Raw genomic sequence first — 18,450 nt, 5'->3', positions numbered from 1 at the left:
CTGCCACCCCCTCTCTCCCCTCCCTGGCAAAACTCTCACCTGGGTCACCAGTAACCACCTGTTCTCTTCCCGAACAGGCCATCTCAATCACCACTACCAGCTCTCCCTACATCCCACAGGTAAGCTTAATCGGGGACATGCGGGCATGCCGGTTCCCACTGCCCCGCCCAGGGCCCTCTGCCCCCGCTCCCTGAGTGTGTCTATGTGTCCACCTCCAGGGGCCGCTCTGCTACCTTCTCAGCCCCTGTCTGCCCAGCCTAGACCTGCACATTTATCCTGCTCCTGGCGGTGGCACTTCCATCCCCCGCCCCCCAGTAGCTGGAGTCAGCACTCACAGAGTCACTCTAGACGTCTCTCTCTCCCCCCGGTCCCCCACGCCTCCCCTCAAATCTCACTTCCTCAAAATGTCTTCAGTGGCGTCTCTCTTCCATCACCCAGGCTGCTGTCTCCCCGTAGGCATGGTTCTCTTCTTCCCAATCACAGAAGCTTCCTCTTGGCCTCCAGCCTCTCCCTTCCAGCTGTTCCCTACACTGGCTTCAGCCAGATCATGTGATACCTCTATGACTCTGTCCAGCTTCTGCTCAAGAACCTTCTGTGGCTCCCGGTTGCCCTTAAATAAAGCTCAGGTTTGTTTGTCTTCCCCCACTGTTTGAGCTAGTCAAGGGTGAGGACTGATTCAAACCTGTCTTTTTTGTTTAGGAAAAAACCATTTTGGCCATGTTGGGTCTTAGCAGCGGCACACAGGCTCTTTCGTGTGGCGCACGGGCTTCTCTCTAGTTGGGGCACACAGGCTCCAGAGTGCACAGGCTTCAGTAGTTGCGGCACGTGGGCTCGGCTGCCCCAGGCCTGTGGGATCTTAGTTCCCCAAACAGGGACCAAAGCCACATCCCCTGTGGTGCAAGGTGGATTCTTAACCACCAGACCACCAGGGAAGTCGCCAAATCTGTCCTGTTCTATGTTAGTTTGTGAATGAATGAATGAATGAATCAAGTAAAGGCATGTGTTGCTTCTCTTGCCTCACCCACACCTTCTCCTGCCCCTGGTGCCCATATAGGATATCTCCAGTTCCATCCCGAACAGGCCGCCTCCACGAGGATTCCCCAGGCCATGACTCTCGGGGAGCTGCATAGGGGAGCCCCCTTATCCAGGGCAGAAAACGGGGCAGGAGCCCAGGAGGCAGGACTCCGGGGCTCCCGTCCTTCCTTCCTGCCTCACTCAGGCAAGCCCCTTGCCCCCTCTGGTCCTCAGGGGTCACCTTCCAATATGCAGAAATGGCAGAATGATCTTGGCGGGGCCAACCACTGCTGACTCTCTAAGCCTGAAGTTTCCTCTTAGGGGCTTGTGGCCTGGTTATCTCACCGCAGCTTCCTGTCTGAGCTTCCTCCGCCCTCCCGTTATCTGCAGCTTGGCCTTCTCTTTCAGAAGGATCCGGAAGGTGGATCCTGCCCCAGGGGACATCAGGAAGGGATGCGGCTGCTGCTGCTGCTCGTGCTGTGGGGAGGTGAGTGAGCCAAAGGGCACGGGGAACCCCCCCCCACCCCCGCCGACACACACACACACACACACACACACTGGGGCGAGGCACTGGAGCTCCAGGCTGACTTTCTCCCTCTGCCCAGCATCCCTAGCTCAGCACCTGGAACTGCAGCAGAATGTGACTGTGCTGGAGGGCCTGTGCATCCTCCTACCCTGCACCTTTCCCCATCCCCAGGTTTCCTTTGGAAAGATCTACATGTTTTGGCTCCGGGAAGGGGCAGATACAAAACGCGATCCCCTGGTGGCCACGAACAAGCCGGAACAGAAGCTGCGTGAGGGGACCCAGGGGCGATTCTCCCTCCCCGGAGAGCCCCAGGCCAGAAACTGCAGCCTGAGCATCACTGATGTCAACGCAGGGGACAGCGGGACATACTTCTTTCGAGTCGAGACACACTTCAGAAAATTCCCATATCTAAACAAGATGTTCTTTCTGAACGTGACAGGTATGGTAGGGGGGCCTCAGGGAAAGAAAGGGGCACTGGAAACCAGGGCTGGGGTGGGGACCCTGGGGCAGGCTAACAACATGCCAAGGGGGCCCCATCCTTCTCTCTGCCCTCACCAGCGCTCACCCACCAGCCCCACGTCCTCAGCCCCGGGGCCCTGGAGGCCGGCCGCCCCGGGAACCTGAACTGCTCTGTGCCCTGGGCCTGCGAGCGGGCCACGCCCCCCATCTTCTCCTGGACGTCAGCTGCCCCCAGCTCCCTGGGCCCCAGGACCCCCTTCTCGTCGGTGCTCACCCTCACCCCACGGCCCCAGGACCACGGCACCAGGCTCACCTGCTAGGTGAAGTTCCCCAGAAGCGGGGCGATGGTGGAGCGGACCATCCTGCTCAATGTCACCTGTGAGTGAGGGGTGAGGACGCCCGGGGGCCTGAGGGTGTGCGGGCAGGGGGAGCTGGGGTGGGGCCTGACATCCAGGTCTTGCAGCTCACGGTTGTTTCCATGGCACCAGTGCCCGCCCAATCCCTGCCACAAATGTTGATCCTGCTTAACCTTCTGTCACAGATGCTCCACAGCACGTGGCCATCAGCATCTTCCAAGGAAACAGGACAGGTAGGAAGAAACCTCTCCCCTCCAGAGTGGGGATGGAACCCAGGTCTCTGCCAGGACAGAGTTTCGTTGGACCTCAGAGGACTTTTTGCTCAGTCTTGTTAGACTCTTTGCGACCCCATGGACTGTAGCCCGCCAGGCTCCTCTGTCCATGAGATTTTGCAGGCAAGAATCTTGGAGTAGGTTGCCATTTCCTTCTCCAGGGGATCTTCCCCACCCAGGGATCAAACCCATGACTCCTGCGTCTCCTGCATTGACAGGCGGATTCTTTACCACTAGTGCCACCTGGGAAGCCCCCTCAGAGGACTAACTGGAACATATTTGAGGGCCCAGCTATTGAGGTCAGACACAGGGAGAGTGGGGGGGTGGGGTGGGCAGAGATGGGGAGTGGAATCCCGAAAGCTCAGCTCCCAGAAGTTAACCTTCAGCTCACCCACAGCTTTCTTTGGCTAAATTCAAAGGAAGCTGTCACATTCCTTTTGCTTTCTCTCTGATGTTTGTTTTTTTGGGGGGAGGGGGAGTGGGTGGGTGTCAGCAGTTAGCCACACAATGCAGCATGCAGGATCTTAGTTCCCTAACCAGGGATGGAACCCGTGTCCCCTGCAGTGGAAGTGTGGAGTCCTAACCACTGGACCACCAAGGAAATCCCTCTCTGATGTTTTATCGCCTGCTGCTTTCTCTTCTTTGGCCCATAACTACGTTTGCTCACTGTATCCTTGTCCACCAGGTCTTCCCTGGTGGCTCAGTGGTAAAGAACCTGCCCACAATGCGGGAGACCCGGGTCCGATCCCTGGGTCAGGAAGAGTCCCTGGAGGAGGGCACGGCAACCCACTCCAGTATTCTTGCCTGGAGGGCTACAGTCCATGGGGTCACAAAGGGTTGAGCACGACTGACTGTCTCAAGCATACACATCCTTGTCCTGTGCCCTCTGTGCCCCATCTGATGGACAGTCTGGGCAGCTCCAGGGAAACTGCTGGGGCTTCTTCTGAATGCCTGTGGTTCAGACTCTGCCAGTCCCCTCCCCAGAGCTAGTGTGGACATCACAGGAGGAGAGAGGTGCCAGCTTTGCCCAGCCCATCTCTCTGTCTCTCTGCCCTTCTCTTCCCCCGAAGCCCTCAAGATTCTGCAGAACACCTCATCCCTTCCCGTCCAGGAGGGCCAGGTGCTGCGGCTGCTGTGTTGCTGACAGCAACCCCCCCGCACAGCTGAGCTGGTTCCGGGGGTCTCCCGCCCTGGAGGTCACCCCCATCTCCAGCACTGGGGTCCTGGAGCTGCCTCGTGTAGGGGCAGCAGAAGAAGTGTTCACCTGCCGGGCTCAGAACCCGCTGGGCTCCCAAAATATCTCCCTGAGCCTCTCCGTGGTCTGTGAGTGTGGGGGCCCCTGGGGACAGGATCCCAGGGTTCCAGGGGGGAGAGAGGTGCCCCTGATCCCTCCCATGTCTCCCCACAGCTACCCCCGCTGCAGCTGCTGGGCCCCTCCTGCTCCCAGGAGGGCGAGGGTCTGCGCTGCAGCTGCTCCTCCAGAGCCCGGCCGGCGCCCCCCCTGCGCTGGCGGCTGGGCGAGGGGCCGCTGGAGGGGAACTTCAGCAACGCCTCAGCGGCGAGGCCCTGAGTGCCCACGGGGCCCGGAGCGGGTCTGTCCTGCTGCTGCCAGGTCAGGGGTCTGCCGAGGGCTGATGCCCGAGAGAAGAGGAGCCTGGATCCTTGTATGAGTCTGCTAGGGCAGCCAGAACAAACCACCTCCAACTGGGGGCTTAAGCAGATACACCTCCGGTGCTGGCAGCTGGAAGCCTGGGATCAAGGTGTCAGCAGGGTTGACTCCATCCCAGGCTGTGAGAATTGTTCCAGGACTCTCCCTGTGGCTTCTGGCAGTTTTGCTGGCAACCTTTGGTGTTCCTTGGCTCGTAGGAGCATCACCCCCATCTCTGCTTTCATGTTTGTGGCTGTGAGTGCTCAGTCACTTCAGTTGTGTCCGACTCTTTGTGACCCCATGGACTGCAGCCCTCCAGGCTCCCCTGTCCACGGGATTCTCCAGGCAAGAATACTGGGGTGTGTTGCCATACCCTCCTCCAGCGGAATCTTCCTAACCCAGGGATCGAACCCACAGCACCCACCCCCACCCCACCCCACCCCCGCAGCTGCTGGATCCCGCTCCTGCTCCCAGGAGGATGAGGGTATCCTGCATTGAGGGGTAGGTTCTTTTTCATTAATGCCATCTGGGAAGCCTCCCCATCCTCACTTTTATGTTTACATAGAACATAAAAGCCTGCATGCGTCTGTGTCCAAATTTCCCCTTTTTAGGATATCAGTCATATTGGATTAGTCCCTGCTGATCTCATGTTTTTTAATTAAACAATTTATCTCTGGCTGTGCTGGGTCTTCGTTGCTACGGGGGCTTTGTCTAATTGTGGAGAGCGGGGGCTGCTCTTGAGTTGTGGTGCTCATTGTGGTGGCTTCTCTAGTTGCAGAGCACAGGCTCTAGGGAACAAGGGCTTCTTCAGTCGTTACAGCTCTCGGGCTCTAGAGGACAGACTCAATAGTTGTGGCGCAGGGGCTTAGCTGCTCTGAGGCATGTGAGATCTTCCCAGACCAGGGATCGAACCTGTGTCTCCCGCATTGACTGGCAGACTCCTTCCCACTGAGCCACCGGGAGGCCCTGCTGGGCCTTCATTTTAATTTAATTACCTCAGTAAAGATCTCCTCTCCAAATAAGGTGACATTCTGAGTGACTAGGGATGAGGGGACTTCAACATATGAACTTGGGGGAGGGAAACACAAGTCAACTCGAACAGCCCCAGAGGGATGGAGCTCGAAGAAGGGGTACCCCGGGGCCCCAGCTGGCGTGGCTGGTGGTGGAAGATTCTCAGTCCTGAGTCCAGGGGAAGGGGCCGGCCCCAGGGTCTACAGAGCGATGGGAACGTCCAGTGACCGAGTCTTGGATGGGAAGTCAAGGAAGGGGCAGGTGGGTACACTAACAGAACACAGAGAGGGGTGGCCTGTTGGGAAGATGCCATGTAATGGAGTTGGAGTTGAAACAAGATTCAAATTGTCTGCAGGTAAACCACAGCCCAGGGCCGGCAAGGTCCTGGGAGCAGTCGGGGGAGCTAGTGTCACGGTCCTGCTTTCTCTCTGCCTGTATCTCCTCTTCAGGTGGGGGGGGGGGGGCTCCAGGGTGGGGGTAGAAGCCCAGGGTGGGAAGGGCTCAGGGTCCTGGAATCTCAGAAGACCTGAGCCGGAGGACCGGGGACTGGTTGGAAAGCCCCCAGGCGGAGAAGGAAGGCTGAGTGATGGCATGAATCAGCCCGTAAGCAACTGGACCAAGCCTGGGGATTTCTTCCCCAGCCCCAGTCCAGCTCCTGGGTTGTCCATGTGGGAGCACCTGGGTGCTGGGTCCGCTGCCACCACCTCTCTCATTCCATGCTCTTCATAGAGGGGATGGTCTGCCTACCCCGTGCCCCAGATTAGCAGGCTGAAATGCCTGGGGCTGTTCCCTTAGAGTGAAGACCCGCAGAAAGACCCAGCCGGTGCAAAGCATGGATGACACAAACCACGCCGTGGGCTCCGGCTCCAGGGTGAGTAATGGGGTGGGCGGTCCCATTCAGCTTACCCCTTGTGGGCGGTACCCCTGGTCCGAGCCCTTGGCATTTCCCTGCTAACATCCATCACTCCCTGGAATTCCACATGGGGTTGTTTAAAACTACTGATTCAACTGCTCTAGCACGGCTGCTCCTGATGAAATATGTAGATAGTTTAGTTGGTTGGTTCTGGGGTATTTTTGCTTGGTATATCAGATTATCATATTCTCCTAGGGCTTTAGCCTTTTCTTCTTACATTGATTATGGGGAAGAGAATTGGTCCAAACCTAGTCTGTGTCAGACTCAATGAGGACAAGGAAGTAGGATAGAGAGCTTGAGGCATCCTAGCGTCACAACTTATCACTCCTGATCTGTATCTTTCAAATCTACCACCCTGTTATTTACTATCAACTTTAATGAGATGTTGTTGTTGTGTAGTCACAAAGTCGTGTCCGACTCTTTTGCGACCCCATGGACCGTAGTTCACCAGGCTCCTCTGTCCATGGGATTCTCCCAGGCAAGAATACTGGGGTGGGTTGCCATTTCCCTCTCCAGCGGATCTTCCCCACCCAGGGATCGAACCCATGTCCCCTGCAATGGCAGGCAGATTCTTTACCACTGAGTCACCAGGGAAGCCCATACTGAGGTATTTACACAGTTTAAGTATGAAGTTAAACAAACTTTGACAAACACATACCTCCTGTAACCATGTCCCCAGTCAAGATAGGGAACACTTCCATCAGGGCCCCAAATTCTTTTATTCCCCTTCTCATTCACCCCCACCCCTTTCCAGCAATCACTGATTTCTACCATTATTGATTCATTTTGTCCATTCTTGAATGTCATATAAATGGACTCATGTGATGCCCACTCTCTATATATGGCCTCTAGTGTTTTATTAAAAGATGTAAAATCCTAAGTGTAGATGCCCCCAATAATGGAGCATTGTCTCTCAAAATAAATCAACAAACACAGAGCTGCAAGGAGAAATAGGCACATCCACAGTTAGAGTTGATTATCTCAAAACTCCTCTCTCAGGAACTGGCAGAACTAGAAGACAGAAAATCAGGTTTTAAATTTAATTTACGTATTTCCCCCTGCAGTTTCTTCTTGGTTGATCTTGGGTAATGGAATCCTTAGTGTGTGTTCAATCCCCATCTTGTCAGAAATCATGAGACATCTTTTCTGTTATGTTACTTTCAAATTTTCAGTAACCTTCTTTTTATCTTTTTTTAATGAGTGTCTCTTTGAGTCAGTATAGTATCATGGTTCAAAACATGTACTCTGGAACTGGACTGCTTGCATTCAAATCCTATCTTATTTACAAGGTGTGTGACCTTGGACAAATGATGTGCTCTCTCTGACCTCTATTTATTTTCTGTGACATAGGAATATTATTAATATTGGGACTTCCCTAGTGGTCCAGTGGTTAAGACTTATTGTAACAAGGCAAGAATACTGGAGTGGGTAGCCATTTGCTTCTCCAGGGGATCTTCCTGACCCAGGAATCACACCCAGATCTCCCTCACTGCATGCAATTCTACACCATCTGAGCCACTAGGGAAGCTCAGAGTAGTTATGAGGCATGATTAGAAGAGTCTCTGGCATGGATGAAGCAAGTCCTCCTGATAACCGATCAGAACATTTCCCTCCTCGAGTAAGTCCCAAAGGCAGTTTGTTGCTGTTGTTATCACTTTCTTCTCTATTGTCTTCCCAACGCCTAGAGGAATGCCTAGCTTGTAACTCACAGTAGATGCACAATATTTCTGGAATAAATCATTGATTCACCATGTTGCTGAATCTCATTTGCTAATAAAATTCTCTGTCTCTGTCTTTTGATTGGTGAGGTTCATCCATATACAAATACTTCAGTCATAGTTATTAACAGACACGTTTTTTTCCTTTCTGTGTTTTGGCTATAGTAGATTTAAACTATTAACTTACTTATTTTCACCTTGCTTTCCCTTAATATGGTCAGCCTTCTCTCTATCTTCTAAAATAGCCATTTTCAGGGGAATTCCCTAGTGGTTCAGTGGTTAGGATTTGGCACTTTCACTGCAGGGGAGCCTGGGTTTGACTCCTGGTCAGAAACTAAAATCCTGCAAGCTGTGTGGCGTGGCCAAAAAAATAAAGTAAAATAACCATTTTCTCGGACTTTTCAGGTGGCTCAGCTGGTAAAGAATCCACCTGCAATGTGGGAGACTTGGGTTCAATCCCCGGGTTGGGAAGATCCCCTGGAGAAGGGAACGGCTACCCACTCTGGTATTCCAGCCTGGAGAATTCCATGGATTATAGTCCATGGGGTCGCAAAGAGTTGGACACAACTGAGCGACTTTCACTTTCCTAGGTGGCTCAGTGGTAGAGAATCTGCCTGCGATTGCAGGAGATGCAGGTTCAATGCCTAGGTCAGGAAGATTCCCTGGAGGAGGAAGGGGCAATCCACTCCACTCTTCTTGCCTGGAAAATCCCATGGACAGAGAAGCCTGGTGGGCTACAGTTCATAGGGTCACAAAAGAGTCAAGACTTAGTGACTAAACAACAACAGCAACCATTTTCTCCTAATCCGAGGACGATCTGTCTGCCTCTCTTCACTACTGTTTCAGGGTTTCTATTTCCCGCTTGCCGCAAAGAGTCGGACATGACTGAGTGACTGAACTGAACTGAACTGTTAGCCTGAGGGTGTTGCAGGCAGGCAGCAAATATGAGTGAGGGTATCTGGTTACCATTTTTATTGCAGGATCTGATCTCTACTCTGTCTTCTAGAACCTGCCTACCCCTGCCCTTGCTTTATATTTCAAAATATCTCCTATCAAATTTAGATCTTGAGATATATTTGTCTATTAACTGCCTCTCCTAGAAAACCATAAGCAGGATTTCCCTGTGGTCCAATGCTTAAGACTCCAAGCTTCCATGGCAGGAGGCATCTGTTTGATCCTTGGTCAGGGAACTAAGATTTTGCAAGCTGTGTGGTTTGGCTAAAACAAACAAAACCACCCCCTCAAAAGAAAAAAAAACCACATAAAACCACACACTGCATAATATGAGGGACTATGTCTGCTTTTTCCATCACTCCACACACAGCACCTCCTACACACACAGCCTGAACAAAGGACAGCACCGTAGTTGGAAAGAACTGGTTTCGAGTCCTGGCTCAGGGATGCATCTATAGGTGTGTGTCTTCAGGAAAACAATGTGTATAATCTCTCTTAGCCCTAGTTTTACTATTTCTAAGACACATATGACAATAGTATTCTCTCCTAGCATTTTTAAAGAATATAATGTGATCCATGTAAATACTCACGAAGGGCTGGTCAATCTGAATTAACTATGTTTGAACAAATGAATGGGCAAGTAATAAAAATTCTATCAGTCCAATTCCATTCCATTGTCTTTGACTCCATAGTTCTCCCAGACCCTGTTGCCTGGATCTGAATCCTTTCTTCTCCTCCTTCCTCTCAGGAATGCCAGCCCCAGTTCTGGACAGACACCCCCTGCAGACCACCCTGCCCCCGCTGGGGCTGGCCCCATCTCAAGAAATGAGCAAGAGCCTCACTATGCTTTCCTCCGATTTCACAAGCTGAAGCCTCAGAAACAGGAAGGCACTCACACTGAATACTCAGAGATCAAGATACATAAGTGAGGAATTCTTTTCTCATGGTCTGGAGCCTGGAAGTCTGAGATCAAGGTGTCGGCAGGCTTGGTTCCCTTTGAACCCTCTCTCCTTGGCTTGGAGACAGTTGTCTTCTCCCCGTGTCCTCACACGGTCTCCCCGCTGTGTGTTTCTGTGTCCCAATTCATTCTTGTTATAAGAACACGAATTTTCAGTCTGTAACACTCAGCCTCCAATCATTTAAAAACAAATGGCCTTCTTGGCAGTGGTCAGAGTTCCCTGGTATGGGTGGAGGACCATAGGACTTGTGACCAAAAGTTGTTGTTGTTCGGCTCCTAAAATCATGTCCAACTGTTTGCAGTCTCATGAGCTGCAGCACACCAGGCTTCCCTGGCTATCTTCCCTAACCATCTTCTTGAGCTTGCTCAAACTCATGTCCATTGAGTTGTTGACGCCACCCAACCATCTCATCCTCTGTCATCCCCATCTCCTCCTGCCCTCACTCTTTCTCAGCATCAGGGTCTTGTCCATTGAGTCAGCTTTTTGCATCAGGTGACCAAAGTATTGGAGCTTCAGCTTCAGCCTCAGTCTTTCCAATGAATATTCAGGGTTGATTTCCTTTAGGATTGACTGAATTGATCTCCTTGCTGTCCAAGGGACTCTCAAGAGTCTTCTCCAGCACCACAGTTCAAAAAGCATTAATTCTTCGGTGCTCTGCCTTCATTATGGTCCAATTGTCACATCTGTACATGACTGGTGGGAAAACCACAGCTTTGACTAGACGGACCTCCGTCCAATCTGCTGCCCAGGAGTGGAGGGCTGTGACCAAAAGAACTGAGTTCAGATTCATTTATGTAACTCATCGAATGAGTCACTTTATCCCTCTATGCCTCACTTTGCTGTTGTGTGAGCAGGGAAACCATTCCTGTCTAGCTAGACTGTTGTGAGAGAGCAATGAAAGTATACACAGAAAACAGGTAATGAGGATCGTGACACAGAGCTTTTTGTGGACTCCAAACACATAAACTTTTTGCTGACAACTTCTCCTAAGGCTTGGAGGGGCCAGTCCCAGAAGTCACAGAACTGGAAATCAGGCAATGATGGCTGCTCTTACAACTTCTATTAAGCAATATATTATAGATTCTCTCCAGTGCAATAAATGCAAGAAGCAGAAGTAAGAGCTATCCGATTCATAAAAGAAGTAAAACAGTCCTTATTTACAGATGATATAGTAACTGTGTGCCTAGAAATTCTAAAGTTATCCACAAAGAAACTGCTAAGACCAAGCATAGAGTTTGTTTTTGTTTAGTTGCTAAGTTGTGTCTGACTCGTTTGTGTCCTGATCGACTGTAGCCCGCCAGGCTCCTCCGTCCATGGGATCTCCCAGGCAAGAAGTGGGTTGCCATTTCCTTCTCCAGGGGATCTTATCAACCCAGGGATCAAACCTGCGTCTCGTGCATTGGCAGGCAGATTCTTTGCCACTGAGCCACCTGGGAAGCCCGGATAGAGTTCAGCCAGATGGTAAGGTACTTATTCAAATTGCAAAGTTCCTTTGTAATTCTATGTATTGGCCAAAGGCAATTAGAAATTGAATATTTTTTTAAAGATGCAGTTTACAGTTACATGAAATGTAAAATGAACTGAAATGTATATAAGTCCTGTATATTGAGCACATGCTTAAAGAAATGAAAGAAGACCTAAATAAATGGAGCTATGTACCATGTTCATGGATTGGAAGACAATATTGCTAGGAGATCAGATGGATAAATTCAGTGCAATCTCAAATTCTGAGTGAGAGCTTTGGTAGAACTTGATGTGTTGGATTCTAAATTGTACATGGAATATATTGCATCATAGGTCATTAGAGCTGGGAAGGAGCTTAACACAATTTTACACAATCCTCTCATTTGTAGGTGCCCTTGGTGTTACAAAGTCCCAGGCCCTAGAAAGGGGACCACAGATACTTTGAGTATTGAAGAGGAATGCTTTAGTGTGTTCTTCAGACCCAGCATACTTTCGTGAGGATTGAATGAGATGTCTTTCATTCTGTTTTCACTCTTTGCATTGTAGTTAAGAAGAGCAGTTCATGGAAAGGAGTACAGTTGGCTTGGGGAGAAGGGAATAGAGAAGCATCTAGGAAAATGGCAGAGGGGATAAAAGACTCGGTATCTAAGGAAAGGATTGTGCATTATAAACTCAAGAGAAGACAAAGCAACATGTCTCAGAAAAATAAAGAAAGCAAACAATGGGAATGTCCTAAGACATTATGAAAACCGACAATAAGCCCATTTAATGAGCCTCCTCTTCAATGCCCGTCCTACTTTCCCATCACTTCCCACCCACAAGATTCACAAGAGGAACATCCTTCCCCATATTCAGGAGCAAGACTCTCGCCCAGCAAATCCTGATGGTTCCCAGTGGTGGATGGTTCCCAGTCTGGTCATCCTAATTCTTTGTGTCCTGAGCACCAAAGCCCCCCAGCCCCCACTTTTGCATGAGCAAAGCCGGAGATGCAGGGCAGAGCCTGTCATGTACTGGAACAGTGAGAGGAAGTAACTCTGGGGAAAGGGGGAAGGGCTGTGTGGCAACCAGTCATGGAGGCCATGAGGGCAACTGTGGTAACCCTACAACCCCAACCCACAAAAAAATAACAGCTGCCTCCGAGTGCTCACCATATTCTAGACATTCTGGGTTAAGCACACTCTCCTACTTACTTCTGGTGACCCCCCCACCCTGAGGCTCCTGGTCACACCCCTCCTGCCAACCCCTAGATTTCATTTCCCGATGCCTCGCCCAGCTCCCTGCCAGAGGGTGAGGAGAAAGTCTTGGTATGTCACGTTCACCTTGCTCTCTTCACTATACATCCCTGTGCTTTCAGAGGAACGAAGGACAGGGCAAATGAAGGAAATCTGTCTCCCCATATTGACAAGAAACATGACTAGAACTTAAGGATTCAGAAAGTCTGAAATGAGATGTCAGAAGATACATGGTGCAAGTACTAAGCATGAAACGCTGATGTCGTTATCCTAACGTAAGCTGGAGAAGGTTTTTCACGGTTGTCGTTCATTTGTTTTGTTTTAGCCATGCTGTGCAGCTTGCAGGGATCTTAGTTTCCCAACTAGGGATTTGAACCCTAGCCCTGGGCAGGGATAATCCTAACCACTGGACCACCAGGGAATTCCCTGGGTGAGTTTTTGATGCCAGTGGCATTAAGAAGGAGCACTTCATAAAGAGCAAAGGTTTAATTCACTGTCCCCCTCAAATATAAAATTCTAAACATGTATGCATCTATAAATGGAGCCTCAAAATACATAAAACAAACATTCACAGAATTACAGTTCCTCTTCACAGGGAGCTCCGAATGCTGGGACACTTACTGTGTCTCCACTGGACGGTGCCTCAAGGGTGTGTGACCTCACCACGTGGGCACTGAGGGAGGGTGGACAGTGGACCTCCTCGCCCCCCACCTCCCATGTCCTCAGGTCCCACCCTGGCTGGACCCATCTTCACAAACACCTACTAGCTGTGACTCAGGGGGTCTGGCCAGAAGGGACTCTTTGTTGCTTTGCAGAAAATGACCCCCGAGGGGAAGGACATTGACAGAGAGGTGGGAGGTGGGGCTCTGGCCCAGCATGGGATGTGAATCTGTGCAAGTCTCTCACCTTCCTTGGCCCAGCGTCCCCAGGAATGGACATGAGGTGGTGGGTGGGTGGTGGATCCCTCAGGGCAGAGGAAGCTCTGCCAACGTTCTCTCACGTGAAGTTCCTCTTCTGACAGAGGTTCCTTCTGACCTCATCCTCGTCTTCCTGCTGTTGCCTCCTCTAGATCTCGCAACTTTCACTTCCATTTCCTGCGAAAGGAACCTTGAGAAAGAGGCTTGCCCTGAGGCAATCTGCCACCGCCAACCACAGATATGCTGCTACTGCCGCTGCTGGTGGCCCTGCTCTGGCAGAGGGAGGCAGCCAGGGGCCAGATGGGGCCTGGGGAGAATTACAAGCTGCAGCTGCCGGAGCTGGTGACAGTGGAGGAGGGCCTGTGCGTCCACGTGCCCTGCTCCTTCTCCTACCCCTGGAATGTCTGGGGCATCTTTACCTCAACTCTGGGCTACTGGTTTCGGGAAGGGGCTGCGACGTCCAAGGATGCTCCCGTGGCTACAAACAACCCAGACCGAGAAGTGCAGGAGGAGACCCAGGGGCGATTCCATCTCCTCGGGGACACCCGGGCCTACAACTGCTCCTTGGAGATCAGAGACGCCAGGAGGAGGGACAACGGTTCCTACTTTTTTCGGATGGAACGAGGAAGTGTGGAAAACAATTACAGGTCTAACCAGCTCTCCTTGCATGTGACACGTAAGGCGGGCTGTGGGGGGAGGTCCAGGAGAGGTCGCAGGGAGTGTCCCAGGGCAGGGTTGGGATGGGAGCCCCTCCTGGGATGGGCTCTGGGGTCAAGTGGCAGCCCAGGGGGAGAGGCTGGACCGAAGCCTGAGGCTTCTCTGGGGGCTGCACCTCAAACCCTCCTCCCGATCCCCTGTGTCCCCCCTCTTCTCACCAGCCCTCAACCACACACCTGCCATCCTCATTTCGGGGACCCTGGTGTCCGGCCACCCCGGGAATCTGACCTGCTCTGTGCCCTGGGCCTGTGAGCGGGGCACGCCCCCCATCTTCTCCTGGAAGGGAGCGACCGTCTCTTCCCACGTTCTCACAACAGCCCTCTCCTCGGTGCTCACTCTCACTCCACGGCCCCAGGACCACGGCACCACGCTCACCTGTCAGGTGACCTTGCCTGGAGCGGAAGTGACCACAACGAGGGTCGTCCGCCTCAATGTGTCCTGTGAGTGCTGGGCCAGGATGCCTGGGTCCCTGACGGGGTCCGGAGGGCAGAGGGGAAGGGGGCACCAGGGCCTCAGACATCAGACTCTGGAATCCAGGCTGGGAGGGGGTCAGGAGGACGCCCGCCCCCCCCCACCCTTTCCCCATTTCTGCAGCTCCTGGGGACACTGGGCCCATGTCCACCAAGGCCTCACCACTGACGTGGATCCGCCATGTCTCTCTGTCCCAGACCCACCACAGAACTTGGCGGTGACTGTCTTTCAAGGAAACAGCACAGGTATGAGGGAGGGCCCCTCCTGGGCTGTCGGGGGTGAGTCTGCTTCCGGCTCAGGGCTGGGCTGGGCTCTGCTGGTCCCTGCCTCACTCTGGACCAACCCCAGTGACCGGAGCCCCCCAGTGGGTGAGCCCAGTGGTCCCTGCCCCTCCCCTGCCCCCATGGCCACTCTGCCCAGCTGTCTCCACTGGCCCCTCACTCCCGTGGCCTTGTCCACTTCCTCTTCTGCTTCCCAAGAGCAGGGCGGCATCCCCAGCGCAGAGTCCACCCCTCAAAGCGCCTCACCATCCACCACCTGACTCCTCCAGCTCTGCTGATTATTTTCTCCCAATAGTTTTACATTAAAAAATTTTTTTTATTTAAATAGTTTTACATTTTAAATTTTATTTTTGGCTGCACTGGGTCTTCGTTGCTGCACAGCCTTTTCTCTACTTGTGGCGAGCAGGGGCTACTCTCTGCTTTTGGTGTAGGGCTTCTCACTGTGCTGGCTCCTCTTGTTGCAGAGCACTGATTCTACGTGTGTAGGCTGCAGTAGCTGCAGAACGTGAGCTCAGTAGTTGCGGCTCCTGGGCTCTAGAGCACAGGCTCAGTAGTTGTAGCACACGGGCTTAGTTGCCCTGCAGCATGTGGGATCCTCCCGGATCAGGTATCAAACTCACGCTTCCTGCATTGGCAGGTGGATTCTTCACTGCTGGACCACCAGGGAAGTCCTCTCCCAATAGTTTGTAATTTACATCTATTTTGACAGGTTATGTATTGTTGTTCAGTCGCTCAGTTGTGTCCAACTCTTTGCGACCCCATGAATTGTAGCACGTCAGGCTTCCCTGTCCTTCATTATCTCCTGGAGTTTTCACAAACTTATGTCTATTGAGTCAGTGATGCCATCCAACCATCTCATCCTCTGTCATCCCCTTCTCCTCCTGCCTTCAGTCATTCCCAGGTCTTTTCCATTGAATTGGCTCTTTGCATCAGGTGGCCAAAGTATTGGAGCTTCAGCTTCAGCATCAGTCCTTCCAATGAATATTCAGGGTTGGTTTCCTTTAGGATTGACTGATTTGATCTCCTTGCAGTCCAAAGGATTCTCAAGAGTCTTCTCTAGCACCACAGTTCGAAAGCATCAATTCTTCGGTGCTCAGTCTTCTTTATGGTCCAACTCTCACATCTGTACATGACTAGTAGAGAAACCATAGCTTTGACTATATGGATCTTTGTTGGCAAAGTGATGTCTCCGCTTTTTAATATGCTGTCTAGGTTTGTCATATGTCTTTCACATGATCAGAAATTCAAAATGTTCAGCAGAGTCTGTCCTCAGATGCCCAGTCCCCTTGTGGAAAGTCACCTGTGTCCATGAGCTGCTCTGAGCCTTGGTTTGCTTGCCTACAGCATCTCAGACATCCTTTGTTAGCAGCAGTTCAGACATCCCTATTCTTCAGGATTGTAGAGTACTCCAGCTCATAGATGGATTCTGAGTTCTTGTGCATCTATCAGTGGGAAATTGTGGTGTCTGTTTTATTCTACTAACTGAAACACTGCACTAGTAATCTTGTAACTATTGTAATATCCTTTTATATTCTTTCCATTATGCTTTGTCATGGGATATTGAATATAGTGGGCTTCCCTGGTGGCTCAGAATCCACCTGCAATGTGGAAGACCTGGGTTCGATCCTGGGTTGGGAAGAAGCCCTGGAGGAGGGCATGCCAACCCACTCCAGTATTCTTGCCTTGAGAATCTCCATGGACAGAGGAACCTGGCAGGCTACAGTCCCTGGGATAGCGAAGAGTCAAACATGACTGAGCGACTGAGCATACACATGCAGTGATTTTTACAGTGCTTAGATGGATAGACTACCCACTCCAGTATTCTTGGGCTTCCCTGGTGGCTCAGATGGTATGGAATCTGCCTGCAATGTGGGAGACCTGGGTTCAAGCCCTGGATTGGGAAGACCCCTGGAGAAGAGTATGGCAACCCACTCCAGTATTCTTGCCTGGAGAATCCCACAAACAGAAGAACCTGGTTGGCTAGTCCATAGAGTCTCAAAGAGTTGGACACGACTGAAGCAACTTAGCATGTATGCATACCTGCAGCTACATTTATCAATCACATTTGCTTCTCCCACTTTGAGTTTAAAAAAACAAATGCCACTATTCGTCCTGTGGCCTCATTTCTGAAGACCCCCCCCCCCCACACCCACCCTAACCCCTTCCCTCCAGCCTTACAAGTCTATGTGCTTTTCCCCGATTTGCACAGGCCTTGGTCATCTTTGCAAGCTCTGTTCCTCCTTCCTTTAATGCCCTTCCAACCCTTCATCATCATCTTGCCATCCCTGCTTTCCTTTCACACTTGACTGCACATGCTGCCTTCTCGAGGAAGCCCTCCTGGACCTGACAGTAGCATTCACATTGCCTTACTCAGGGGCTCCTGTCACCCAACGTCACTGCCACCATAAGTAATATGTGGTGTTGTGAGCCCCTGTTCCTGGGCCTGAGCTCCTCACCAGACTGTTTCTAAGAGTGAGCCTCCTTGTTGTTTAGTTGCTATCGCTAAGTCACGTCTTAACTCTTTTGTGACCCCATGGACTTTAGCCCACCAGGCTCCACTGTTCATGGGATTCTCCAGGAAAGAATACTTGAGTGGGTTGCCATTTCCTCCTCCAGGGGATCTTCCCAACCCAGGGATCGAACCCACATCTCCTGAACTGGTTCTTTACCTGGTGGGTTCTTTACCGCTGAGCCACCAGGGAAGCCTGAGCCTCCTTGGAGACAGCTTGTTCAATCAGTAAATTGGCGTCAAGTGAAACCATGAATAAGGGACAAGAGGTTTCAGGGTCAGCGAAGGGCACATGGAATTAACGGCAGGGCTGACAGCACTTACGGGTGTCCTGTGTAGGCCAAGAGCCTCCCTGTTTGCCTCGTGGGGGCTGGATCCAGGAGGCAGAGCCCGTCGGCGCCCAGACTGAGCACACAGCAGTGACCACTCTCACGCGCTCTCTCTGGATCCCTCTCACAGAGTCTTTGGTTCTCCCAGTGTCTGTGGGCCACGCCCTCTCAGCCCTCCTCCAGCTATATCTTCCTCTTCCTCCCAGTCTCTGGGTCTCTCTGACCCTCGGTCTCCTTTTCTCTAGCATCCAAAGCCCAGGAGAACGGATCCTCTCTTTCAGTCAGGGAGGGCGAGTCCCTGCGCCTGGTCTGCGTCGTCGACAGCAATCCCCCCGCCAGGATCAGCTGGGCCCGGGGGAGCCTGACCCTGAGCGCCTCGCTGCCCAGCCACCCGGAAGTGCTTGAGCTGCCGCGGGTGCTCATGGGAGACGAAGGGGAGTTCACCTGCCGAGCTCAGCACGCCCTGGGCTCCCAGCATGTCTCTCTGAGGGTCTCGCTGCAGCGTGAGTGTCCAGGGGCTGCCCGCGGTGGCCCACCCCCGCCCGCAGGCCCTGAGTACCCCCGACAACAACTGCTGGACCGGCAGGTGGCGGGGTGGGGGAGGCGGGCACGTGGGGTCCTCCATCCGGGGGAGCCTGGAAGGCCAGGGTACGCAGTCCGCCAGGGAGCGGGAGGATGAGGCTGAGGATCAGCGGGTGAC

At 52.2% G+C, this 18,450-nt stretch overlaps 1 protein-coding gene across 1 annotated transcript; it reads left to right on the top strand.

Annotated features, from left to right (window-relative positions):
• Window positions 1-1,467: 1,467 nt before the first annotated feature.
• Window positions 1,468-18,429, top strand: LOC110141360 (uncharacterized). The gene is given in 12 exon segments (XM_070451552.1): window positions 1,468-1,501; window positions 1,620-1,979; window positions 2,099-2,377; window positions 2,541-2,588; window positions 3,698-3,764; window positions 3,766-4,239; window positions 6,082-6,157; window positions 12,542-12,581; window positions 13,658-14,119; window positions 14,322-14,600; window positions 14,829-14,876; window positions 17,996-18,429. Coding segments are annotated over 12 exon segments (2,601 nt in total).
• The last annotated feature ends 21 nt before the right edge of the window (window positions 18,430-18,450 follow it).

This window comes from Odocoileus virginianus, chromosome 20 (genome assembly GCF_023699985.2).
Source record: "Odocoileus virginianus isolate 20LAN1187 ecotype Illinois chromosome 20, Ovbor_1.2, whole genome shotgun sequence".
NCBI classification, from domain to species: domain Eukaryota; kingdom Metazoa; phylum Chordata; class Mammalia; order Artiodactyla; family Cervidae; genus Odocoileus; species Odocoileus virginianus.
Note: the sequence above shows the minus strand (reverse complement) of the source record. Positions and strands in the feature narration are given on the sequence as shown.